At 48.9% G+C, this 27,553-nt stretch overlaps 2 protein-coding genes across 2 annotated transcripts in view; both read right to left on the reverse strand.

The window, feature by feature from the left end:
• TGFB1I1 (transforming growth factor beta 1 induced transcript 1) overlaps positions 1-6,284 on the reverse strand; it is a 35,207-nt gene extending 28,923 nt beyond the window's left edge. Inside the window, 1 exon segment of the mRNA XM_087947518.1 lies at positions 6,147-6,284. Coding sequence (XP_087803644.1) covers positions 6,147-6,159 — 13 coding nt within the window. The 5' untranslated portion in view covers positions 6,160-6,284.
• Positions 6,285-11,381: 5,097 nt separating this feature from the next.
• ARMC5 (armadillo repeat containing 5) lies at positions 11,382-25,025 on the reverse strand. Its single transcript, XM_026683516.2, is given in 9 exon segments — positions 11,382-11,739; positions 11,741-11,852; positions 11,855-12,315; positions 12,920-13,052; positions 15,215-16,449; positions 20,640-21,471; positions 22,953-23,060; positions 24,629-24,801; positions 24,803-25,025. Coding segments are annotated over 9 exon segments (3,420 nt in total). The 5' UTR covers positions 24,952-25,025; the 3' UTR covers positions 11,382-11,522.
• Positions 25,026-27,553: the final 2,528 nt, after the last annotated feature.

The following is a 27,553-nucleotide window of genomic DNA, read 5'->3' on the forward strand; positions in this document are numbered from 1 at the left end:
CTCCTCCCCCCTCTCTCCTTCCTTCTCCCCTCTCTCCCTCCTTCTCCCTCTCTCCTTCCTTCTTCCCTCTCTCCTTCCTTCCCCCTTTCCCCTCCCTCTCCCACTCTCCCTCCTTCCTTCCCTCCCTCCTTCTCCCCACTCTCCCTCCTTCCCCCCTCTCTCCTTCCTTCTCCCCTCTCTCCCTCCTTCTCCCTCTCTCCTTCCTTCTTCCCTCTCTCCCTCCTTCCCCCTCTCTCCTTCCTTCCCCCTTTCCCCTCCCTCTCCCTCTCCCACTCTCCCTCCTTCCTTCCTCTCCTCCTTCTCCCCACTCTCCCTCCTCCCCCCTCTCTCCTTCCTTCTCCCCTCTCTCCCTCCTTCTCCCTCTCTCCTTCCTTCTTCCTCTCTCCCTCCTTCCCCTCTCTCCTTCCTTCCCCCTTTCCCCCTCCCTCTCCCTCTCCCACTCTCCCTCCTTCCTTCCCTCCCTCCTTCTCCCCACTCTCCCTCCTTCCCCTCTCTCCTTCCTTCTCCCCTCTCTCCCTCCTTCCCTCTCTCTCCTTTCTTCCCCCTTTCCCCTCCCTCTCCCTCTCCCATTCTTCCTCCTTCCTTCCCTCCCTCCTTCTCCCCTCTCTCCCTCCTTCCCCCTCTCTCCTTTCTTTCCCCTCTCTCCTTCCTTCCCCCTCTTTCCTTCCTTCCCCCTTTCCCCTCCCCTCCCTCTCCCACTCTCCCTCCTTCCTTCCCTCCCTCCTTCTCCCCTCTCTCCCTCCTTCTCCCCTCTCTCCCTCCTTCCCCTCTCTCCTTCCTTCCCCCTCTCCTTCCTTCCCCCTTTCCCCCTCCCCCTCCCTCTCCCACTCTCCCTCCTTCCTTCCCTCCCTCCTTCTCCCCTCTCTCCCTCCTTCTCCCCTCTCTCCCTCCTTCCCCTCTCTCCTTCCTTCCCCCTCTCCTTCCTTCCCCTTTCCCCTCCCTCTGCCTCTCCCACTCTCCCTCCTTCCTTCCCTCCCTCCTTCTCCCTCTCTCCCTCCTTCCCCCTCTCTCCCTCCTTCCCCCTCTTTCCTTCCTTCCCCTCTCCTTCCTTCCCCCTTTCCCCCTCCCTCTCTCACTCTCCCTCCTTCCTTCCCTCCCTCTTTCTCCTCTCTCTCCCTCCTTCCCCCTCTCTCCTTCCTTCCCCTCTCCTTCCCTCCCCTTTCCCCCTCCCTCTCCCTCTCCCACTCTCCCTCCTTCTCCCCTCTCTCCTTGCTTCCCCCTTTCCTTCCCTCCCCCTCTTCCTCCCCTCCCTCTCCCCCTCCTTCCCTCCCTCCTTCTCCCTCTCTCTCCCTCCTTCCCCCTCTCTCCTTCTTTCCCCCTTTCCCCCTCTCCCTCTTCCACTCTCTCCCTCCTTCCCTCCCTCCTTCTCCCCTCTCTCCTTCCTTCCCCCTCTCTCCCTCCCTCTCTCCCCTGCCCCTCCCACTCTCCCTCCTTCTCCCCTCTCCCTCCCCCTCTCTCCTTCCTTTCCACTCTCCCCCTCTCTCCCTCTCTCTCCCTCCTTCTCCCCTCTCTTCCTCCTTCCCCCTCTCTCCTTCCTTCCCCCTCTTCCACTCTCTTCTTCCTTCCCTCCCTCTCTCCCTCCTTTCCCCTCCCCCTCTTCCTCCCCCTTTCCCCTCTCCCACTCTCTCCTTCCCTCTCTCCTTTCCCAATCTACCTCTTTCACTCCCTCCCTCATTTCCCCCTCTCTACCTCCTTCCTTTCCTCTCTCCCTCTTCCCCTCCCTCCCTCCCCCGTTTCATTCACCCAGGCAGCTGGGTGATTTTGGGCCACTCCCTCTCTCTCAGCCCAATCCTCCTCCCAGGATGGTTGTTGTGTAAAAAAACAGGAGGGAGGAGCATTAAGTATGCTTGCCACCTTGAATGATCTATGACCCATAATAAAAGTGGAACCAAAAAAATCTATATTTTTTTACCTCAATTCTTTAAGCAGATCACTCCTATCGAAAAGATCTGATTATTTCTAATTGTTCTTGAAAATTTATGTACTTATTTAATAAATGTATATGCTCTCCTCAACTCATGTACATGACTCTAGGTGGCTGACAATTAAAACAGAATAAACCCACCACCAAAATATTAAATGGAACTGACATCAAATAACAGGCAGGAACCCTCAAGAACATCCCATAATCAATATAATCCAGGAATTAATTGGTTCACTCGCACTATATTCAGAGTCCCTGGCTTGATAGCAAGGCCAGGTTTTCAATGTCTTGTGAAAGTAGGATCAGGGCAAATCTGACTGGGGGGAGGAATTAATATTCCAAATTAATATTTCAACACACACAGAAACCCTCTTCTACAATAAACAGCCCGGCCAACTCTGGTCTCGTCTAATCTCCCCAGACAAGACCAAGGGACTGATTCTGGTATCCAAAGAATAACAGGATAGCAGAATTTGGAAGGGAGCTTGCAGGTCTTCTAGTCCAGCGGCCTCCAATCTTTTGGACACCAGGAACCGAGGTATGTGGAGAGAGGTATTTCCATGGACTAGAGAGGGCGTGGTTTTGGGTGCTGCCTGCCTTCTGCCGATGGGGCTTCGCTTGCTTGCATGGCTGGGTTTCTGGCATGTCATGGGTCTGTGCTGGTCCACGGACCGGAGATTGGGGACCCCTGTTCTAGTCCGAAAACTTGTCAAGCAGGAGATTCTATACCATTCTGGACAAATGGCTGTCCAGCCTCTTCTTAAAAACCTCCAGTGTTGAGATACCCGCAACTTCTGAAGGCAAGATGTCCCACTGGTTAATTGTTCCAACTGCCAGGAAGTTCTAGGTTGGGAGGGGTGACTTTTGCATTTGTCCTTACCCAGAAATCCCTGGCCTCTCACATTTCTCTCTCTCTCTCTCTCCCTCCCTCCCTTCCTCCCTCTCTCTCTCTCTCTCTTTCCCCTGGAACCTCCCCTTGACCCACAGCCCTCCAACTCCCTACCCCACAGCAAGCGACCTCCCTTCTGTACCCCTCTCTTCGCCAGACAATACAGCGTTTCGCTTCCAGGTTATCCTTGGATAGAAGTGGAAGAAGGACAGAGCTTTGGAAATCCTTATTAGAAAAGGGGGACTTTTTATCTGTTTTTCCAGCCACTTTCTGGGATGGCAAAGCATAAAAAAAGGGGGGAAAGGGGACGAAGAAAGATCTCTCTCATTCCTGCTCCCGTTGGTCTGATGTCATGGGGCAGAAATGTGTCTAGGGAGAAACCACAAAGGGAGAGGCAGGAATGCAATGCACTAGAAAGGAGCGTAAGACATGGAAAGGGGCGGGAGAGGAGGGAAAGAGACAGGATCAATCCACCATCCCCTCCCTTCTCCATAGCATGGATCCCTCACCCGGATGCCCCAGCCAGAGTATCCCATCGGAAGACCCTCACCAGATCAGCAACTTCATTCTCATTTTATTTCTCCTACCGTAATCCTGCTCAGCTTCCTCTAGGCCTAATTCCACCATTTGCACCTCCACAACAGCCCTGCAAGGAAGGCTAGGTTGGGAGCTAACCACCCATCAAGATTACAGGGTGGATTTCCGAGGCCACTTTGGGAGAATTTTGCAAACGACGATGACCCAGCTCAGGAATCACCACCACCACCCCAAATCTGCTTCCTGCTTGGTAGAAGAGGTATTTTAGCAAATCCTTGTGGAATCCATTTTAGAGAATGCAGAAACTAATATAGGATCTTTTTACAGAGGCTGGAATGAAGCTCTTATTCACAAGCATGCAGTGTGGAATGGGGCAAGCGAGCTCGCTGGCAACCAGAAAATCCTCCTTCCAGGCCTATTAAACGATGGTTTGATTTCCTGCACATAAGAAGATGCCCTGGGGTGTTTGTATCACCCGTGCTTCTTAATCTCAGCTACCTGAAGATCTGGGGAACCACCTGAAGATCTGTGGACCTCAACTCCCAGAACTGAAGCCTGAAGATCTGTGGACCTGAAGATGTATGGACCGCAACTCCACTTGAAGATCTGGGGAACCACCTGAAGATGTATGGACCTCGACTCTCAGAATTTTCCACCCAGCATGGCTGGCTAGAGAATTCTGGGAGTTGAAGTCCACACCAGAGGCCAAGTTTGATAAATACTAATTCAGGCCAACAGCCAAGAAGTCTGCATCTCGTCCTAGATAAAAAACCATGCCAATGACCAAAACCACTGGAAAACTGGGATGTTAGGAACAGAGGGGCAGGATGGGGGAAAGAAAACAGAACAAATGCGAAGAGTCCTCTTTTAGGGTTTGGCAACTGCTGCCTTGGGTGGCTTTACATTGAACAACTTTATATTGCACAACTTCCCCTAACTGGCTGGAGTGGATGGGCTTTGTAGTTGTTACTGCACAGGGTCAGGTGGGGTAAATTTAGCTTTCAGCTCCAGTGGCAGCTTCCAGATAAATTTGCAAGAGAAGCATCAAAGCACTTTTCGGAGTGATGGATCCAGGTCTTAATCCTCCCCCCCACCCGTTTTGCTGCTTTCTCCCAAGGCAAAATGAGAAGGGGTGGGGGGCTGATTTCTTTGGAAGTAGTTGTAGGGTGTAGAAGGTAGGAGAGGAGAATTAAGTCTGTAAAGCAAGCTCATCTAGCAGGCTGGTTCAGCAATTCCACAAAGCCACAGGAATACGCTGAGAAATAGCATTCCTTCCTTCTTGAGAAGGGAAGGGCTGAGGAAAGGCACCCTCTCCTTCTCCTCCCCCCAGCTACAAGGATGAGAGGCCATGGTGAGTTGGCCGCAGCAAGTTGGCTGCAGCAAGCTGTCCCACTCCAGAAGGGTCTATGACAATTCACTACAGCCAACTCGCTGCAGGAGAATTCATTGCGGGGACGAGAATTACGCCAATATCAAAGAACGGTGGAATAGACTCATGAAAGAAAGGATGCAAAGGGAAGGACAGAATGAAATGTGAATGGCAAAAATGAAAATAATTTTTATTTATTTTAAATAATTAAATAGAACTGTTAAATTGTCCCGCAGCGAGTTATCCTGTGATGAGTTGGCCATGGCAAGTTCTCCCATTCTCGCTCCCCACCCTGAGAAAGGTAAAAGAATAGAAAATAGAGCTGGAAGGGACCTTGGAGGTCTTCTAGTCCAGCCCCCTGCTCAAGTAGGAGATCCTATATCATTTCAGACAAATGGCTGTCTAGTCTCTTCTTAAAAACTTCCAGTGATGGAGGGCCCACTGGTTAATTGATTACTTTCCAACCATTGTTTCTCTTCCTGCCCTCCGATGCTTTGGAGAATAATTTGACAGCCTCTTCTCTGTGGGTGCCCCTCAAATACTGGAATATTGCTATTATGTCACCCCTAATTCTTCTTTGGAGGTCACACTTAAGAACTTGCAATCGTGGAAGTTTGCAAAGCACGACAGCCCCTTCACACGTGATGGTCCCCTCATGAATGTCAGGCTTAATCCTCCAATTTGGAATTAAAACTAGGGACCCTACGCGCGCAAGACAAAAACCGAAGTTTGCGAAACGCGCGTCCCTCGCGGCAGTCGCATTCCCACGTTCTCGTGGGAAGAAGCCAGACAGTTTCCCATCCACCCATCCCCGCCCTTCCCTCGCAAGGGCAATCCCGGTGAAAAAAGGGAGGCGACCCTCACGCGAAGGAGTCTCGGAGGAAGGAGGGAAGGAAGGGGGCATTTTGCAAAGGGCGTGAGATAAAGCTGTTGGGGTGGGGGGAGTCGAGTGCCAATCTTTTTTTTAAAAAAGAGTAATAAAAAAAACGCGGCGGTCGCTGTGCGAGAGAGAGAAAAGAGTTTTTGTTGGTTTTTTAAAGTGGAATTGGAAAAAAATGATGTGCAGCGACGGAAGCGGCCTCTCAAACCCCCCATTACTCCGTTTGGAAATGAAAAGAAGGAAGAAAAAGAGCGGAAAGAAAGTCCGGCCGAAGGAAGGAAATCGAGCAATAAACGAAGGCGGGAATGTTAAGAAGGAAGGAGAAAAAAAGAGGAGGAGAAGGAGAAGAAGAAGAAGAAATGACGATCGGGCAACGCAGAAGAAGGGAAGATCGGCCGGGACGCGGTGGAAGAATAAAGCAAGCCGAGAGGCGAAGGGGGAAGGCGGGGGGGAAGGGCGAGGGGAGACCCAAAGGACGCGGCGGCAGCGGCGGAGACAGAGGTGGCGGCGGGGGGGGGTGTCTCTTTCCCCTCCGGGCGATTCTTACCCAGATCGTCCATCACGGGCCGGCGCAGCTGGATCCGGACTCAGAGCCGGCAGTTGCAGGCTGGGCGGCCCCCGCCCCAGTGACGCGCCTTCCCGGAGCGCGGCTCCGCGTTGTTGCCGCGCCCGCCCGTCAGCCCGACTTGGCTGCCTTGCCGCCGCCGCTGCTTCAGTTGCGGGTGACCATTTATGGCAAAGGGGATTCGCGCTCGGGCAGGAAGGATGGACGCGCGCCCCCGACACACACACACACACACACACCGCCGCAATCCGCCCCGACGCGGAGCTAGAAACACACACGTCGCGCGGGTGTTCGCGGCCTCGCGTCTACTCCGGGCAAGATGGTTAAATTAAGAGCGAGGGACCGTCGGACCATCCAAGTGAATTCCCCCCTCCCGCCTCTCCAGGCAGGACGCCCCGCTCCTAGTGACATTTTGGAGGCGTGGGGTGAGGGGTGGATTTTGAGTTGAGTCCCAAATGGGTTTTGAGTCCCAAATGGCGACTGGACTTTCTGGGTGGTTGTTTTTTTCCCCCCTTTGAGGACGTTTCGCTTCTCGTCCAAGAAGCTTCTTTTCTCTCGGAAGAGCTGAGGAAGCTTCTTGGATGAGAAGCGAAATGTCCTCAGAGAAAAACCAGAAAGTCCAGTTGCCTCTTGAAAAAAACCACCTTTGGGACACTCATCTCAAAATCCACCCCTCTCCCACCCCACACCCCCATTGCCCCACACCTCCAAAATTCACCAGGAGTGGGGCCTGGATGGATAGGATCCGGGTGACAGAACCAACATAGACATTTTGAGTTGAGGGTATCAGGATTTTGGGACCGTTCGGAAGAACTTCCCGGACGCCCCTCTGGGAAGAATTCTGTGATACGAAATGCATGTCAAGCAAAGAGGCCCATTCCCACGTGCTGCAGGGTGTTGAGAAGTGAGAACGTCCGGGAGTTTCCAAAAGAGACGGCTTTTTCGGCTTCCTTTTGCAAACTTCTAGACCCCTTGGGTGGAGGAAGAAGGAGGTCCTTGATGCTTAAGAGAAACTAGCACTGTGTGGCTATATTAACACAGAACAGTAGCCACAACAATGCCAGTGAGAGTTAAGGAAGAGGAGGATGTACAGGTAGCCCTCAACTTACAACAGTTCACTTAGTGACTGTTCGAAGTGGCACTACTGAAAAAGGTGACCTAAGATCATTTTTCACATTTACAGCCGTGGCAGCATCCCCGTGTCACGTGGTTGACATTTGGATGCTTGACAACTGACTCACAACTTATGATGGTTGCAGCCTCCCAGGTTACTAATTTAACAGCCGTGGTGATTCACTTAACAAATATGGCAAGGAACGTCGCAAAACAGGGCAAAACTCACTGAACAAATGTCTCACTTAGCAACATAAATTTTGGGCTTAATTGTGGTCATAAGCAGAGGACTACCTGTATTAAACGTGCATCCAATTCTAATTGAACAATGTTCTATATAAAATAAAGATTCCCAGCTCCTTAGATCACCTTAAATCAAGCTCCAGGTGTTCCGACATTTGCACAGGCATCTTTCTTTCCCACACTTTTTGAGGTTCACATCCAGATACCCCAGAGAGATGTTGGGCACCCATTAAGGCAAGTCCAATTTAAGCAGTTCCGTGATATCACATCTGTTTGCCTCCAGGTATTCCGGATGCCAAAAAAACAGAGAAAGAAGAGGTTTGCGGTTCTGGAGTTAAGGAGTGGTTTTGTGAACGATGATATTCCTGTCTGGGGAATCATGGGGAGAATTTAGTCACTGAATCATTGAAATGATTTGACTCAAGAGGACTTTTTTTGTGGGGGGGAGGCAAGATACAAAGAGGGGCGGGAATCTGAACAAAAGTTGGAGAATGAGAGAGGAGAGAAAAAGTCATCAAATATGGATGCTAATGCAGTCCCGAGGCAGGACGTTTTGATGATCAACAGGAAAACATCCCTGAACACCTTCTCCTACTCTGTTGACTCTCCTCAAAATCCACTTTCTGAAAGCTGGTTATAGTCCACGAAGCCAGCTGGGTTTCACCTTAGGCCAGCCACTTCCTCTCAGCCCTAGGAAGGAGGCAATGAATGGCAAACCATTTCTGGAAAAAAACTTTGCCAAGCAAACTGCAGGACTTGTCCAAGAATCTTCAAGATAGTCGAGACACGATTGAACAGTAACACACGGGGGAGCGGGGGAGAGAGAGAAAGAGAGAATAAAAAGAAAAACTGAAAAACGGCAAATGTACAAAATGTTATCAGTGAGATCGAGTAGCAGTTAGCTGTGAGAGTCCTGAAGTAGAAAAGGGCCTATTCCAGGCCTCCTAAGCCAAATATACACAGCCTTTTCCTCCCTCAGGATGTGACTGTGTGTGCTTGTGTACTCAGAGTTTGCAGGACACAGCTGTAGACCCTAATCTCTAGTTACTAAGACCAAGTAGAGGTTTCACAACAACTTTTCTGTTGCAGCTCTGGTATGTACCAGATGTGATGGGACTTAAGTCTTCTGACATCTGGAAGATGTCTAGATGGAAAAGTTAAGGTACATTCTCCTATTTGAGTACAATTCATAGACAGGATGGTCTGTGGAGTGTACAGGTAATCCTTGATTTACAGCCATTCGTTTAGTGACGGTACAAAATTACAACGGCACTGAAAAAAGCTACTTATGTCTGGTTCTCCCACTTAACAACCCGGACAGTACCTTCATGGTCACATGATCAAAATTAGGGCACTTGGCAACCAGCATTTATCTACTATGATGATTGCAGGGTCCTGGAATCATGTAGTCACCATTTGGGACTTTCCAGCCAGCTTCTCATGAGCAAAGTCAATAGGGGAAACCAGATTCGCTTAATGACCATGGAAAAAAGGCAGCAAAATCGGGCATGGCTTAGCAACAAAATTGGAACAACTTAGCAACAAAATATCTGGTGCCAATTGTGGTCCTAAGTTAAAAAAAAAAAAAGGTTTAATCCGAATGGATTCTCCAAATCTTGTTATTCTGTATTTTTCTTTTTTTCTTTCTTTTTTGCAAAAACTGTTAAGCAAATCAGAGGATCATTAAATAAATCCGGTTTCCCTGGCTGGGAAGGTTGCAAATGGCAATCATTGATCCTAGGATGCTCCAACCACCATTAGTACATACCAGTTGCCCCAAAATCTGAATTTTATTCAGGTGACCATGCGGACAACTGCAAAAGTGCACGGGCCATTTGTCACATTTTCCAGTGCCATTGTACCTTCAGTCACTAAAAGGTCATAAGTTGAGGACTACCTACATCATGTTAACAACTTCCCTAAGTCTTCATGCACTGGTTTGTTTGTTTGTTTTTGAACCTCAACAACTTTAAGAAGTGTGGATTTTAACTCCTAGAATTTCCTAACCGGTATGCCGGCTGGGAAATTGTGGGATGGAAGTCCACACATCTGAAAAATTGGGAAACGCTGTTCTAGGGAATAAGAACTAATCCAGAGGGAACATTTTATAAAGGCTTTGACGAGATCACATAAAACACGACATTTTGGCTATAGCAAGGGCTTATGCAAGACGTAAGAGCTGAATGCGATCTCGGTGTGGACTAGCAGAATTACAAAAGCAGAGACGTGCACCCATCCCAATTTTGGGCAAAGGACACAGGTTCAGGGACAAAGAAGTTATATGACTTGGTTTGCTTCAGTGCCAAAATGACAGCTCTGTGAGAAATCAGCTGGCAGCGCTGGTGGGATGACTCCTGTGGCTTTCCATAACACAAAGCCCGAGAGATACGAAAGAGGATAATTTTCTCAATTGGGTTGAAGCTGCAGCAGAAGCAAGGGAAAAAGTAGCTAATGTAAGAATATATGCTCTCATTATCTCAGTGGGGGAAAAAAACTGCATATCTTGGCTGCTGCCGGATGTGCCCACGAATAGCAAAAAAAAAAAAAGGAACGGAATAACCAGATGACAGTACACCCTCCCAAAAAAAAAGGGGGGGGGGCAAAATTTGGACCCCTTTTCCCGCCCCATTCCAGACAAATGTGGCCTATAGAAACCAAGACTCTTAGGAAGTGGTTTCTCTCTCTCCCTTCTCCGGGTGCTGGAGACCATCTGGATGCAGTTAGAAACAGGCGTTTCCTGTTCTCAGCATGGGAAGGCGGAGAAGGGGAGGGCGGGAGCAGGGCCAGGAGGCCTCACAATTCAATTCAAAGGGACGTAACTGGCATTAAGAGGGCAGGCAAACTCCATCCAGCTCTCTCGGCTTACTCAGCAGATCGGAGACCAGGGTATCCCAGAGGACTTCGTGCCGAAAGTCAGCAGCACGATATCCAGCCCACAGGAAAGAGAGTAATTGAATACATTCTTGATGGATTTGCACAACGGAGTCTCTCGACCGGTTTTCAATTCTGATTTCGGCAGGCTATCCACGGGGCATGAGTCTCCACTGGGAATCGTGAAGAGCTGCCCCAGTCTTTCTTAGGTGCTGTTGAGGAAATAAGGGCAAATTACACAGCCGTTCTGAGTGTTTTGTGGCTCTCTGTATTTCTCTATGTACAACAGTTGATAATACATTTATCGTTCCAACTGCACGATCTTTTTATATCAAGTTCTCGGGACAACTGCTTCCTTGCCTCGTCTGGAAGGAGATGACATCTCCACCTCTGCCAAGTTCCTTCAGGTGCCTGGGGACATCAAGGGGGCTCCTGCTGACTCAGTTTCCTTCTGCTACAGTCACCCGCTTTTGATGGAGAAGAAACGCCTCCAATTCCGAGGCTGGGGTTCGTTTCTGAATTAACTAGCACCAGGACTGGGTCGCCCCATAGGCTACATAGTCAAAGCTGACCCTTTTCACAGCTGGGCCCTGGCCAAAGGGAGACTCCTCTTTTGAGTTTCGACCAATCAAAAAGCAGGAGTCCCTTTCGGACAGGGAGGATTCTCAAAGCTCCTGAACAGGAGTTCTATGGCTTCTACCCGCGTCGGTTAGTCCAGCGCAGCGTTTCTCAACCTCTGTGACTTTAAGAAGGGTGATGCACTTCAACTCCCAGAATTCCCCAGCCAGAATTCCGGGAGCCTAAGTCCCCCCCCCCTCCTATTATTTAAGTCAGAGAGATTAAGAAACACGGTTGTAGCAGCTGGCAGGGCAGCAAATCTTATTTCTGAAACCAGGCCCCTCTCTTTCTGCCCCCAACCTCACCCCCAAATAATCCAACAGTGCTTCGTCCCACACCTTCCTCCCTGCTAGGCTTAAGTCCTGGCCACTACAGAACCATCCGCTGACCCAGATCCCCCTTTTCGAAGCACCCTGCCATTTATTCGCTAACGCTCCAACCGCTCCCTCCCTTGCCCGATCCACAACAGCACCAGCTGTAAGAACTGGGGGAGGAGACAGAAGGACCCATGGGTCAGCTTAGCTGGCCCTCCGAGCCACTGCCCCACGGGGATTCCAACACCACTCCCAGCAGCTTGGCAGCTAAACCGCCGGGATCTGCAGCAGATCGCAGCAGCTCTGCCAGGGCAGCAGCTCGGTGGGTGGAGGTCGACCCCTCCCGGAAGAAAATGGATGCCACACAATTCCGAAGGAGACGGGGCCGGTTCTGCAGCTCGGCCAGCCGGTACACCTCCCGAGAGTCCCAGGCGGAGAGAGTCTTGGCACAAGGCCTCGTCCACCAAGGCCTGGAGGTCTGGGAGGAGATACTGTTCAGCAACCACCAAGATTTCTTCTGCTAAAGCGAGGGGAACGGCGTTCCCAGCACCTGGCAGGGCCTGCCACGGCAGCCATGGAGGAAATGGGTCAGAGCCAGGAAAGGCTCTGGGGACACGCCGTGAAGCATCACGGTGGTGTGGGATGACTCTGCAAAGCCCCCACTCAGCATGGCCCGGAAGACCTCGGAAGCGTCGCTGATCACCTGCCGCACGGCCGGCACCCTGCAGCCAGAGTCCAACTGGAAGAACAAGTCGACCCCACCTTCCGCCACCATGTGGGAGTAAAGGCAAGGCTGTGAGGAGTCCAGGCGAGGCCGCTTCGAGGCAGGAGGCGAGAAAGAAGCGGGAGACGGAGCTGGGGAGCTCAGGAGGCGGGAAAGAACATCGGAGGTATAGAAGATTAAATGGGGGTCATGGTCCCGTGCCAGGACCCCTAGCAAGATCCGCAGGCCAGAGAGGCCCACCAGCAGCTTCCGACAAACAAAATCCTTCCTGCAGCAGGGAGAAAACAACGAAAAACATTGCTGACCGTAGCAACTCAATCTCATTTCTCTCCCCACTCCTACTCCTGACAATATTTCTCCCCAAATTTGGAGCAACCTCAGGTGGTACGCACCCTTCTCCCCTCATCTTCCAGTTCTGTGAGGTTGTACCTCCAGCATTTACTGGTTGCCTCTCACATCTCGGTCTCTTTCAAAAAAATCTCCCACCGTTTAAAGCGATCTCATCCATCAGAGGATAAGCAGCATGGATGTAGCTTCGAGATTCCAGAGTCACTAAGCCTCCCCCCTCCCAATGTTTAAACTTCTGGGGATCAATAGGAAAATCCGAGACAACCACATGCAAGGGCTGTATTTACATATTATTTCTGTTCTCAAAAAAACAGATTGCGTTCACACGAAACTCAACTGCAAAAAAAGACCACCCAGGTTAACAGGAAGACTTCGGATAAGTATCTGCTGGGATTTTAAGTGAGTCCTGTGAATGCAGCCTGTGTCTCATTCCAAAAGTTTGCTGCCAGTTTGACCGGCTACCCAAGGAATAAATGTTTTGCCCACAGGGTCCAGTTTGAGGCCTCTTCTGGTGCCCAACTCACCGGCAGATGAGGGGCAGCGCCAGCGCAGCAGCTGCCTGGTCCGATTCGCAGCCTGACAGTAGCATGTGAGTGAGGAGCCCCACGCCAAAGGGGGACTCTGCCTGCACGCAGAGGTTCATCAGTAGCGCCTCTCCTGTGGAGCGGGGGGGAAAGCAAGAGGGTTAGATGCAGCGTCGCCATCCAGAATGGTAAGCTGTACTGACTGGGGAGAACAGCAGCCAACAATCTGGGTAAATCAATATGTCCTACTAACTTGAAGGGTTCCCCCCCCCCAATTTCTCTCCCTGCTCCACTTTAAAGAGGCCTATTCCGCTGATCGCACGGGTAACCTCTCAACTGAAAAGCAGTAAGGGAAATAATGTTCCCCGTCTCACGCTGATGAACCCCAGACCTTCTCAGCTATAATGAGCCCCGGTGGCGCAGCGGTTAGAGTGCAGTACTGCAAGCTACTTCTGCTGACTCCTGCAATTTGGCAGTTCAAACCTCACCAGGCTCAAGATGGACTCAGCCTTCCGTCCTTCCGAGGTAGGTTAGTAAAATGAGGACCCAGATTGTTGGGGACAATAAGCTGACTCTGGTAAACCTCTTAGAGAGGGCTGTATAGGCATTGCTACTGCTATAGCTCTCACGATCACAGACAAGACCTCAATGAGAACTGCAGCTTAACATCTGGAACTGCTGCTTGTTGCCCATCCTGTCACCAAGACCCACTGAATGTTGGTTGATAGCACCACCTGTAATACTTAGGAGAGATCAGGAGTCCCAGCACTTCAGCCTAGACCAGGAGTCCCCATGCTGGCTTAAGGTTGTCAAGTTTGGAGACCCCCAAACTCTAACAGTGGCTGCCGCAGTATCAAAGTCCCAGTGAGGTGGGACATTAGGGCAAAAGCAGAGAAGACCCCCAGTGCGAGAGCCACTGATGTCAGGAGTTCTCGACTGACAAACATTCGTCTAATGTCCATTCAAAGTTACGACGGCACTGAAAAAAGTGACTTATGACCAGTTCTCACACTTACAACTGTTGCAGCATCCCCATAGGCACATGACCTGGCATCCATTTATGAGGGTTGCAGCATCCTGGAGTGCTTGGGATTGCCATTTGCAACTTTTCTAGGGAGCTTCTGACCAGCAAAGTCAATGTGGTAAGCCAGATTCACTTAACGACCACATGTTTCACTTAACAAGTGCAGTGATTCATTTAGCGAACATGGCAAAAAGGTAGTAAAATGAACACAAATTCACTTAACAATTGTCTTCCTTAGCAGGCAACTGTCTTCCTTCGCAATTGAACCGATATCGACTCCGGTATAGGTAATCCTCAGCTTACTACCACAATTGAATTAAAAATTTCTCTTGCCAAGGGAGACATTTGTTAAGCGAGTTTTGTCATGGTTTATGACCTTTCTTGCCACAGTTGTTAAGTGAATCACTGCAGTTGTTCAGTAAGTCACACGGTTAGTAAGTGAATCTTTCTTTCCCATCGCTTTGGCTTGTCAGAAGGTCGCTAAAGGGGATCACGGGACACTGAAACCGTCATAAATATGAGTCAGATGCCAAGTATCTGAATTTTGATCCTGTTTAACGACAGTGAGGCCGCAAGAGTCATAAGTGTGAAAAACAGTCATAAGCCACTTTTTTCAGTGCCGTCGCTGCAACTTTGAACATTTGCTAAATGAACTGTTGTTAAGTCGAGGACTACCTGTAAATAGAGACAAAACCCCATTACGGTATTCTGGGAAGCCTTCCCAACCTAGGAATGTAGCCTGAACCATCCAACACCTACACAGGAAGTCCTCAACTTACAATCATTCATTTAATGACTGTACCAAGTTATAATAGCACTGTGGGGGGAAATGGCTGATGACATTTATGACCCCTGCAGCATCCCCATGGTCACGTGATCAAAACTTGGCCACTTGGCAACTGGTTCATATTTATGATGGTTGCAGTGCCCCGGGGTGACTGGGTTCCCCTTTTGAGACCTTATGACAAACGAAGTCGAAGGGGAATCCAGATTTACTTGTCCACCGTGTCACTAACTTAAGAACTGCAGTGATTCACTCAACAACTGCGGCAAGAAATGTTGCAAAACGGTGCAAAAGTCACTCAACAACTGTCCTCGCTTAGCAACAGAAACGTTGGGCTCAACCGTGGTGGTTAAGTCAAGGACTCATTGTAATGCCAAGGAAGCATGTTGGCTAGGATGAAGGGAGCCATACATCCGTCACAGGTGGGGGAAGATTGTCCTAAACTACGGGGATAATGGCACACACACACACACACACACACACACACCAAGTTCCTTGAATCTCCTGGGATCACCCGAACCACTTGTCTCCTCTTCTCCGGCTTCCCCAGTGATGGCGGCAGCGGCTTGCTCAGGGGACACGCCCAGTATCAACCAAGACCTGATGAGGGAGGGGCCGTGGGAGCGCACGAAGGCTTCCAGGCAAGCCGGGTTGCAGGTGAGGCGATGCAGCAGCCGAAGGCAGCGGGACGAAGGGGAAGGGCTCCCGGTGACGTAACGCAAGAGTCCCTGCAGCGTGTCTGGCGTCACCAAACTCCGACTAGGATCCTCGGCTTGAGAGAAACGGGAAAGGAGCAGGAGGGCTGGCGCTTCGGGAGCGTGGAGGTCTGGGTCGCCCAGGTGGGGAGAGAAAGACAACGGCAGGGCCAAGGAGAGCCAGGGAGACGACGCCTCAGGGAGAGGGAACAAGCCCTGATATGGCGGTGTGCTTTGCTCCAAGGAGGAGCGGAGCTTGGCACGCCGTTTAGATGTCTTGTACTCCTCGGGAGAAGTTGGGAGAGCCTGAACATTCAGCTTCGGAGAGGCCAAGCACACTTCCTCTGTGGCTGGGGATTTGGCAACAGGAGCGCGTGACAGCTGGCTTCGGTCACTGTGGCTTGGAATCACGATCAACGGAATGGAGTTGGGCCCAGGGCTGTTTTGGCTGGCTACCAAGGTAACCCAAGGGGATTGTTCAGCTCGTCCACCAACGTTCTCTGAATTTGGCATTTCCTCTGGCGTGGAGGAACAAGGCAGCTCTAAAGCATCATCTCCAGATAGAACCTCCTCCTCTAAATTTGCCAGTTCTGACAAAGCCAGCTCTTTCGGTGTCTTATTGGCCCCGTCTGTTTCTTCCTCCTTACTCCCCTCTGAATGTGGGGCCTCCAAAGCAGGTTCTGGGTGGAGATTTTCAGATTCACCCGACAAAGGTAATGCTGTAGGACTGAGGTTGTGATCTGGAAGAATTCTGCCTTTCGTTGCTGAGTTTAAAGTCTTTGAAAGGCTGGGCTGCCCCCCAAGAGGCAAATCCAAGAAAGGAGAATGTATAAAATCGGGAGATTCAGCTCCAGAGTGGATCTTCATCCCAGACGTGCTGTGGCAAGGTCCTAGAGAATCATCTTGCAGTTCCTGGATGGGACTGATCTCTCCTTGGGCCTCCAATTCGGAAAGGGTGACATCAGGAGACCACTGGGGAGAAAGATCTCCCGGACTGGAAATATAACCTTCTGAGACAAGCCAGGATCTGCATTGGGGACAAAGAAGAGAGACACAGAAGAATAAGCTTTGAAATATATACATGGTGGAAGGTCTGGAGTGGGGAGAGGAGCATGTTTGGCTAAAATCACCGGTACCAAAATTCCGTACGGATTGTACGCTTGAACTCTCTCAACTGCAAATTTTTCAATTATCCAAGTTAGCAAGTCAGAAGATTCTCCTTCTGCAGAGCGATGCTGCCACAAGCCATCCATGCGTGGTGGAAAGGTGTGCCAAGCCATTCGGGGCACAAAGCCCACTGGTTTATAGTTGCGTCCTGACACTGGATTTTCACGTTATTACAATGCAGTGTATTCTCAATCTCTACAACTTTTGAGATATGCGGACTTCAACTCCCAGAAGTCCCCAGCCAGCCACTGGGACCAGAATTTCCATTGCTAAGCAAGGCGCTTGTTAAGTGAGTCATGCAACCTTCTTGCCACAGTTGTTAAGCAAATCATTGCAGCTGTTAAATGAATCATACAGTCGTTAAGCAAGTCTGGCTTCCTCCATTGACTTTGCTTGCCTGAAGGCAGCTGGGAAGGTTGCAGATATTCATCACATGACCCCAGGATGCTACAACGATTGTAAATACATGCAGGATGCCAGATGCTCCAAAATTTGCTCATGGGACCCCAGGGGCATTGTGAAAGTCGTAAGTGTGAGGGCCAGCTGTTGTAAGTCACTTTTTTCAGTGCCATTACAACTTTGAATGGTCACTAACTGAATTCATGTAAGTAAAGGACTAGCCCCTTCAAACTGAACTCGACTCCTCTAGAGCTTGTAGGGTTTTTTAAATTTCCAATTACTTGGAATAGGCCTGGTATTTCCTGCCAGTCTCCCATCCAAGTATCAACCAGGCCTGATTCTGCTTAGCTTCACATGGTCAACTAGGCATTTTCATCTGCTGAAGGGTTTTCGGGAGTAAATCAAATAGGAGGCCTCAAATTCGGAACAATTCAACTTCCCATTAAAAGAAAGACAAACAACTGGACCTGTTAACCAGGTGAACTTTACAGGAAGAATGCAGAAGTGACTCTGCAGAGCTGGCACTGATCAGAGTTGCCCAGCTCTGCTTATCTCTACTGCCTATCACTCCCTTATTTGGATATTTCTGTCTTTTTCAGTTTGCCAGGGCTATCCTAGAATTCCAATTTAGGAAATCTCAGAATCGGATATCAGAATAACAGAATAACAGAGTTGGAAGAGACCTTGTAGGTCAACTAGGCCGACCCCCCCCCCCCCAAAGCAGGAGACCCTTACACCATTTCTGACAGATGGCAGTCCAGTCTCTTCTTTCAGTGATGAAGCTCCTACAACAGTGGTTCCCAAAGTGGGCAATACCGCCCCCTGGGGGGCGGTGGGATGCCTTAGGGGGGCACTAAGAGGCAAGGGGGCCAGCAGGGGGCGCTAAGAGGCGGCAGGGGGGTGCTGGAGGTGGGCCCTTCGCAGGGCAAAATTCAGGGGTGAGGAAAAACCCCGCTGCGTTCGAGGCGAGGCCCCGCAGGATCACCCCATTGACTTGCACACTCCGGGGCAAAGGGCTCAATGGGGTAAGCCTGGGGGGCCTCGCCCCGAATGCAGTGTTGGGAAAGGAGAGCAAAGCCAGAGTGACTTTGTTCTCCTTTACAAACATCCCGCCGCCGCTGCCGAGTTCAGGGCAAGGCCCCGCAGGATCACCCCATTGAGCCCCTTGCACCGGAGGGACCTGCCCAAGCAAATCCAAATGGAGCGGTGCATCAAGTCAATGGGGTGAGCCTGAAAGAGGGAAAGAAGAGAGAGAGAAAGAAAGAGAGAAGGAAGAAGTGAAAGAGAAAAGGGACAGAAAGAAAATGGGACAAAGAAAGGGGGGAATGGAAGGAAGGGACAGAAAGATAAAGAAATAAAGAGGGAGGGAGGGAAGGAGGAGAAATATGAGATATCTATTCTAGTCCAATCACCTGCTCCAGCAGGGTTAGAAGGAAGTGTGTGTGTGTGTGTGTGTGTGTGTTCTCCTTGTAATTTACCAGTACATTTTGGTTTTGCCTTCTTCAGAATTGGCACTGTAATACATTGGGGGAAAGTAATCTTTTAGGGTGGAGGTCTGATCCAATGGATCCTGTTTAAAGCCTCAACAAAATGTGAGAGCTTCCTAATAGTCTTGATCATGTTTTGTCCACAAAACTTTTAATTAATAGAAGCCAAAGATGTTTCAATGTGGAAAAGGGCCTCTAAACTAGGCCTCATTTCAATCTGATGCATCAGGTCTCTCTCTCTCACCCCCCCTCCATCCCCCCTCTTTCTTTGTCCCTTTTTCTTTCCCTTTTCTCTTTCTTTTCGTCCTTCTCTTTTTCTCTCTTTCTCTTCTCTCTCTTTCCCTCTCCCAGGCTCATTCCATTGATTTGGTGCACCGCTCCACATGGACTTGCTTGGGCAGGTCCCTCCAGTGCAGCGGGCTCAATGGGGTGGACCTGCAGGACCGGCACCTAGAATGCGGCAGAGGCGGGACTTTTGAAAAGTAGAGCAAAGCCAAAGGTCGAAAATTTTTGCTGCAAAGAATCACAAAAGCTTCTGGGCTGTGCACAAGAAGGGACACACGTCAATGAAGTTCAGCAACATAAAATAAAGAAATACAATTAAAACAAATCAACAAGAATCAGCAAAGCATCTCTGATTAGATTTTATTCACTACTAAAATCTAATCAGAGATGCTTTGCCAATTCTAGTCCAATGACCTGCTCCAGCAGGGCTAGAAGGGTGTGTGTGTGTGTGTGTGTGCACGCGCGTGTGTGTGTGCATGGCTGTCAAAACTCCAAAAACAGGTCAAGTAGTTCTGGGGAGGCCAGTCATAAATTAGAACACTTGCTAAGCAACCGGCCATTAAGTGAGGACCACTTGTATTTGGTTTGCCAGTCACCAAACCACGCCCACCCAGTCACATGACCAGCAAGCCATGCCCACCCAGTCATGTGACCAGCAAACCACACCCTCAAATTAGGCCACACCCACAGAAATTTGAATCCCGCCCCTGGGTGGGGGGCATTGAGGATGAGTTTGTAGCACCAAGGGGGCGGTGGACTGAAAAAGTTTGGGAACCACTGTCCTACAACTTCTGAAGGCAAACTGTTCCATTGATTGATTGCTCTCACGGCCGGAAAAAATTCTCTTTATGTCTAGGTTGAATCTCTCCTTGATCAGTCTCCACCCATTATTCCTTGTCTGGCCTTCAGGTGCTTTGGAAAACACCCCCTCCTCTCAGTGGCAGCCCTTCAAATATTGGAAGACCACTATCATGTCTCCCCTGGTCCTTCTCTTTACTAGACTAGCCATGCCCAGTTCCTGTAATTGTTCTTCATATGTTTTAGCCTCTAGTCCCCTAAACATCCTGGTTGCTCTTCTCTGTACTTTTTCTAGAGTCTCAACGTCTTCTTATAGTGTGGTGACCAAAACTGGATGCACTACTCTAGGTGTGGTCTTACTAAGGCTTTATAGAGTAGTATTAGTACCTCCCTTGATCTTGATTGTATCCCTCTGTTAATACAACTTAGGATTGCATTAGGATATGCAAGATAAACAACTGTTCTTTGTTTAGGCTAAAAACCTAAAGAATCGATGCAGAGTTTTCCTTTTTTTAAATTTTCTGCTCATGTTTGCTGCTTCTTCCCAAATGGGCTTTATAAGGCTTGGCAGCTTTTCATACTTAACCCCATCCACCTCTGAGTTATAAGCCTGCCTTTTCCTCTGCAATACCGGTTAAGAGAATTGGGGTACAGGTTGTTCTCGACTTACAAACTGTGTTTAGTGACCGTTGAAAGTTACAAAACGGCACTGAACGTTGCAGCATTATGACGGTTGTAATATCCCCGTGGTCATGTGGTCAAAATTCAAATGCTGGGCAACTGATTCATGCTTATGACAGATGGCAGTGGCCCCGGGGTCATGCGATCCCCTTTTGCCACCTTCTGTCAATGGGGAAGCCAGATTCACTGAATAACCCTGTTACTAACTTAATAACTGCAGTGATTCACTTAACAACATATATTTGGGCTCCGTTGTGGTTGTAAGTCGAGGACTACCTGCACAATGCTTCTTAATGGAACCCCAAGCTCAACCTGGCCAACTACTATGAGGCAGCAGACCCAGCACATCTGTTGAACGGTTCCTGCACCCAGGTGCCCTCCAGGCTCAAAGCAGATTTACCTGAGGCTCTGAAAGCTGGAACTCTCTGCTCCTGGCAAGGCCTGCTCTCCTCGCCGCCCCTCTGCAGGAAAGTCAAATGACGCCGCGTCTTTCTCATATTCTCGTTGTTCCTCCTCCTCCACCTGTTTCCGGCCCGCCCACTGGCTCTGGGCAGCCAGCCTGCCAACCAGCAAGGGCACCAGTCCTCCGGCCTGCAGCATCTCCAGGGCTTTCTCATCATAGAAAAAGGCCACGAAAGCCACCACCACCCGAGCATGCAAATAGCTGTGACATCGGTCCCGCAAGAGGGAGAGCAGTAACTCTAACCCTCCGGTCTCACGCACCCGGCTCCGATTAACCGCCTCACAGCACAGGAGGCACAAGGCTTTCACCAGGGGATGGAGTGAGGGCCCAGGTGCCCCGGTTCCTCTCCGGCGTTGGATCTCCCCCACTAGCAGCTCTACCCCCCCAGCGTTGCCGATAGCTGGCCTCAGCATGCCCTGCAGACAGAGGTTGGCCAGGACCGCGACAGCCGATTCCTGCACCACCTGTTTCTCGTGGCTGGCTAAGGCCACGAGGGGCGCTATCCCCCCTCCCAGGCTGAGCTGCTCCGCACAGTCATGGCTGCAGCCCTTTGACAGCTCCAGGAGGGTGCGCACCGCGGCTACAATCAGGGGCCCGTCCTCCAGGGAGGAAGCCAGGCGCTCCACGATGGGGCGGACTGCCCCCTGCTGAGTCAGCGCTAGACGATGAGCAGGAGTATCGGCCAGATAGCGAATGGCCCTGATCACGCTCTGCAAACATTCACTGTCCTGGGATCTGGTGAGGACCTGGATTAGCTGGGGCACGGCTCCTGTAAGGAAAAATATTTGGGAGGTGAGAAAATGGCAAGGAAGAGAAGTCCGGTCACAAGATCCTACAGTCTAAACATGAGTCAGTCCCACTTCCAGATGTCTCAAATGACAGGTAGTCCTCAACTTACAACAGTTCGTTTAGAGACCGTTCAAAGTTACAACGGCACTGAAAAAAGTGACTTATGTCGAGTTTTCACACTTATGACTGTGGTAGCATCCCCATGGTCACGTGATCAAAATTCAGTTGCTTGGCAACTGACTCATATTTATGAGGTTGCAGTGTCCGTGAGGTCATGTGATCCCCTTTGGTGCCCTTCTGGCAAAGTCCATGGGGAAGCCGGATTCACTGAACAACCATGTCACTAACTTAACATGCAGTGATTCACTTAACAAATGTGGCAAGAAAAGTCACAAAATGAGGCAAAGCTCATTTAACAAATGTTAGCAACATAAATTGTGGGCTCAATTATGATCGTAACTCGAGGACTACCTGCATTGCAAAGGATTTACTATGTTAAATGAATTCCACTGAGGAATTTTTATATATGTATGATGCCCTTCAGAGTTTGTCCCAAATATTATCAGAATATATAAATTGTAAAAAAAAATTACTATTTCAAGCCCTCAGAATAGCCAAGCATATTAGACATGCTAAAGATACACAACAGAATTGATAATTATCTGCATATTTGTAAGGGGCAGCTCAGAATGGGGGAACACCCATTTGCCCGAGGGTGCCTGATACTGCTGAACAAAGAATCTTTATCCACCATGCCATATTGACTCCAAACAATTCATAGCTGTTAAAAAAAAAACCACCTACCTCTCTCTCCCTGTGTGTGTGTGTGTGTGTGTGTGTGTGTGTGTGTGTATGTTCATAATGGAGAAAGGGACGAGGAGAAAGTCCAACTAACAATGTTGGAAAATAAACTTGAAGTGCCCTTTAATGGTTAAAGGGCAAATGGGTGAGAAAGATAGCTATACCTCCTAGGTCACAGATACTCACTAACCACAATCGGCAATGTCACTAAGTGGCACAGTTATTAAGTGTGACATTGTGTGACTATATCAACTTACATCAATTTCAGCCGCAGTCATTAAGGAAATCACCTGCAACGCTTAAACACAACGTCAGGCAACTCCAATTTAACAACTTCCTGCTGGTTTCCCCATTGTCTTTGCTTGTCGGAAGCCAGCCATGAAGGTTGCAAAAGGTGATCACATGACTGTGGGACGCTGCAACCGTTGTAAATATTGACCAGTTGTCAAAACACCCAAATTGCAATTGTGTGACCTCAAGGGCTACGGCCACAACTTTGAGGAGTGGTCACAAATCTCCTTTTTCAGCATTGTTGTAACTTCAAACATCATTGAATGGTTGGTAAACAAGCACTTGTGTATAAATACATACACATACTACAAATCTCAAATCCACACTTAAACAGACCCTACCCTCTTCCCCACCCAGCCCCTGTTCAACCTGCTTCATGGATGGCCTGGCAATTTTCTGAGTCTATAGCCAAGTTGCCGAGTGCCCGTGCTGTCCGATTCAGGATACTTTCCACAGCAAGTGACTTCAGGATAATAACTAGAAACAGAGAAAACGGGAAAGGTTGCAATTTGATAATGGGGTGGAGGGGAGTCTTGAATCATTTAGCCTTTGAATCACTTTCTGCTAGGAGGCAGGTATCTCAAGGATAGGCAATACTTGCCAACTAGTGCCAATCCAATCCAACTATGTATTATGGAATATCAGCTTCAAGAAACCACTTTGGTGTCATGGCCAGATTAAAAACTGGGAGATTGTGAGTTCTAGTCTTTCCTTAGGCAAAGAAGTCAGCTGGGTGACTTCTGGCCAGTCCCTCTTTCTCAGCCGAACCCATCTCACAGGGTTGTTACTCATGGGGAAAATTGAAGAAATAGCATTATACATGCTAGCTTAAGCTGTAAAAAACAAAAGCAGGATATGCATCTAATTTAGAGATAAATACCAGCTTCCTACATTTTACATATTACACCAAGTGCTGTATGATGGTAGATATTTCTGAAAAGTTGCAAGTCTCTTCCATGCTCTTCTCATACATGCACTTAAGAAATATTTTCACTGCTAGGGCATGTGCTGGTATAAGCTCCAATTAAAAAAAAAACATCTATCAGCCAATTCTTGCAGGCATTTAGTTATCCAAACACAAAGTACTTAGCATAGCCTTATAACTTGGCATCAAAGACAGTCTGATAAAATCAAAAGGTAAATATTAATAGAACCTAAACTTGTTTTTGCTGGCTTGAAACCTTGTTTTTGCTAGCTTTCCATTTCCCCCGCCCTTCCCTTTTAAAGGACGAAGCTGCGGTATTCACAATATTAACAGGCAGATGGCGTGCTAAGTAAAGGAACTGCAGACCTAAGTTACAAACCTAGCCATAATTTAGCTGTTGTGTGTGTGTGTTTGTTTTTTAAAGGATCTAGACAAGCATTTTAGCCCATTCACAAATCTAACTTGAGATGCTCCCAGTTTTAGGGATGTTCTACGGTTAAGGTGAAACACAAAGCTCAGATTGGCATAGTTAAGATTGCAAGATACTATGTTTAAGAAATGAGAATTACTTCTAGCTGAAATCCTATCTAAAACTAAGAGGGGGGGGTTGTTAACCCGAGCATTATGCTTGCCCACTTCCAACATCCTGAAGTCCTTTTTAAGGTTATCATCCTTTTGAATCCAAAGGTTACCCACCATCTGATTTAAGGGGTCATAAAACTGATCCCCCTTCTCCTCCCCCCCCCCCACCCCATGAGCACCCTGATTTGAGGAGGAAGCCCCACCTACAGGAGGGGAGACTTGGGGGGAAGCAGCCGATCTTGATGGGCACAGGGCTTCCCCCTCCCCACCAAGGCTGCATCTTCTTCGCTCTGCATCTTCTTGGCAAGCCGAGATTCCCTTCCGAGCCCCTGCCGATGCCGCGGACTTCAACTCCCACAATTCCCGTTGCAGCTCGCCCATCAGCCTGGCTGGCTGGGAATCCTGGGAGTTGAAGTCCAAGACCTATCCAGGCATCAGGCTCGGACGGGAGACGTTAGAACAGCCCCAGGGGGCGACAGGGGATCTTCCCTAGCCGTACCCCCATTCTGCCCCCCACACACACACTTTTTCCACTCACCTAGCGGCGGGATCCCCCCAAGTTCGCGCACCTGGGTGCGGCTGCCCTCTTCGGTGCAGCAGTTGCCCAGGATGCTGAGGGCTAGATCCAAAGTGCGGCGCGGTCGCGGGGAGCTAGACAGGATCCCCAAAAGTGGCGCTAGTCCCCCATGGATCCTGAAGTGGGCAATCCCCCGTCTTCTTAATATGCTGGGTCCTGAGGGCCAACAAGGCCTTGCCCAGCCCCGGCTCGATCCCCCTCTGCAGCTGGGCCAGGCAACGATCTAGGGAGTCGGTGAAGGTAAAAGCTCCACCCCCCGAACCCCTTAAACCAGCATCCGCCATCTTGGGGAGAATCCCCTTCCTAAGGGCCGAGGGGGGAATAAATATCAAAGGACGGGGGGCCCGGGGCACGCCGGGAGTTGTAGTCCTTCCTCCCAAGACAAAAGGGACGGAGCTTAGCAAGGGACGGAGTGATGCATGACGGTAGCTGTAGTTTCTTCCTTGTCCTTTGTGATAAATAGCGTTAACAGGAAGGACTGCAACTTCCATAGGGCTGTGCGCCAGCAAATGGCAGGCTTGAACGTATGCAGCAAGGGATGACGCGATCTAACACAGTTCCCATTGAGAACGTGCACTTGCCAAAAATGGGAGGAGTGGAGTGGAGAAGTGCATTCTGGGAGTAGTAGTGCCAGTAGTAGTAGTAGCAGTAGTGGTAGGCTAGGATTTTTTTTTTAACAATGATTTTGTGTTTTGGAGCAAGACGATGCGTATCAGTTTTGGGAATTTCAAGACTCAACCCCCCCCCCCAATGTATTAATATGTATTAATTTTATTAATAAAATTTAATTTTTAATTTCATTTTATAGTAAACATTTTGTTCTATATTAATATTTTAATGCTGTTTTGAAGCATAAGACATTTCGGTATTAGGCTTTGCGTTTAAATTGTAGTTAAATTATGCAGCATGCACAGTGAGGTTCAGAACACTGTAAGCAAACTTTTAAAAGGAATGCTATAAAAAGAAGAAAGATCTCCCTTCAAAAATGCTGGCTCAAATCAGCCAGCATTCCTCTCTATCTTCCATCCCAGATTATTCAATGACCAGGGGACTGATTTATGTTGGAACTAACACATTTGTATGGCATGAGATTGGGAAGAAGAAAAAATTGAATAAAATGAAGACAATAGGTCTTGCCATCAGAGGAGGCACCTCAGAAAATCACCAACAAGCAACCAAGTGCTTTGTTAGTACAACAGACTTACAATTTGACTTACAACAATTTTGACTGTTTGAAGTTACTTACAGCACTGAAAAAAGGTGATTTATGACCGTTTTCACAACTTTGATCCTTGTAGCATTCCCATAGTCAGATGATCAAAATTCAGACGCTTGACAACTGACTCATATTTATGACAGTTGCAGTGCCCCAGAGTCATGGGATCACCTTTTATGATGTGATCCCATTGACAAACAAAGTCAAGATTCATTTAACAACCTTGTTATTAACCTAACAACTTCAGTGATTCATTTAACAATTGTGACAAGGAAGGTTGTAAAATAAGTCAAAACTCATTTAACAAATGTCTCAGCAACAGAAATTTTTGGGCTCAATTGTAAGTCAAGGACTACCTGTATTGTTGATTTTTTTTCCCCAGGGGGTGTGAGAAGTTGAACACATTTTCTCCCTCAATTCTCAATATTTGCATTAGGTATTATGTCCCTTGATTGGAGAAGAAGGTGGGCTTTGCTTCATTTCCTGAGATTTCAGATCTTAGAGCAAGGCAGGGCAGAGGGAAGTCTAAAGAGACAGAGACAAAAAAGAAAGATCTTTGTGGTGCCATCTGGCACATAGGGGGGCATATGTAGGGGGCGTGCATAAGCACGCCAATTGTGCCTATCATCCCTATCCTATTGTTTTTTTATTTTTCTTATAAGTATCTATCTCATGTATTCAAAACTGTATTTATACTTATACCTGTATCTTGTAAGCGATAATTGCCAATGATCATATGTGTGCCCCATCTTCTTTACTTTGAGCAACCCAAAGAACTTTGTCAGGACAAAGATTCTTCTCTAGGGAACTCTACCGGTTTGACTTCTCTGAACTTCTATGCAGGGGTGGGATTCTACCAGTTCGTACCTATTCGCTAGAACCAGTTGTTAACATTCTAAGCAGTTCGGAGAACCGGTTGTTAGAAGAAATTACTGGCCTAATTCTGTAAGGAAGGCAGGAAGGAAACATTCTGGTGTTGCTTAGAGAAACTGCCTCTCCGTTAACCCTTATTACATTCTTGGCAGGACTAGACTTCCTGTCTCAGGAACGTCTCTGGAGTTTTTCCCCCCTCCTTTGCTGCTACTTTGCTTGTGTGGAGTGACCATTCAAAGTTACAATGGCACTGAAAAAAGTGACTTATGACCATTTTTCACACTTATGACTGTTGCAGCATCCCCACAATCATGAGAGGCCAGGCGAGGAGATGCGTGCCTCGATGTGAGTGATATTGAGCTGGCCACGCCCAGCCAATAACATGACACCAAGCTATGTCCACCCAGTCACATGACCACTAAGCCATGCCCACCACCGTTAAGCCATGCCCACATAACCGGTTGTGAAAAATTTGAATCCCAATTTCAAAAATTTGAAATCTGTACGGCAATCTTCAAAGGTTGATTCCTCTCCAGCTGGCATTTGCCAACGAGATAAGCAGCTTATGCTGCCTTGCAGAACAGCCTTGATATCAGCTGAATGAACTGCATGGGCTTGGCTCTGCTGAAGTCAGAACTGTGGCATTTGCCACAAGGGGAAGACGGCGTTTCTGTGCAGCACCTGTGTTGAGCAGGACAGATAGAATGTCACCAAAATGCCTATTTTAGTGCAGCTAGAGCAGGGGTATCAAACTCAAGGCCCGCGGGCCAGTCCCGGCTTGCCCGGTACTTAAATCT

Source organism: Notechis scutatus, chromosome Z (genome assembly GCF_049901735.1).
Source record: "Notechis scutatus isolate UNSWTSFEM ecotype Mainland chromosome Z, rNotScu1.2, whole genome shotgun sequence".
In the NCBI taxonomy this organism is placed as follows: domain Eukaryota; kingdom Metazoa; phylum Chordata; class Lepidosauria; order Squamata; family Elapidae; genus Notechis; species Notechis scutatus.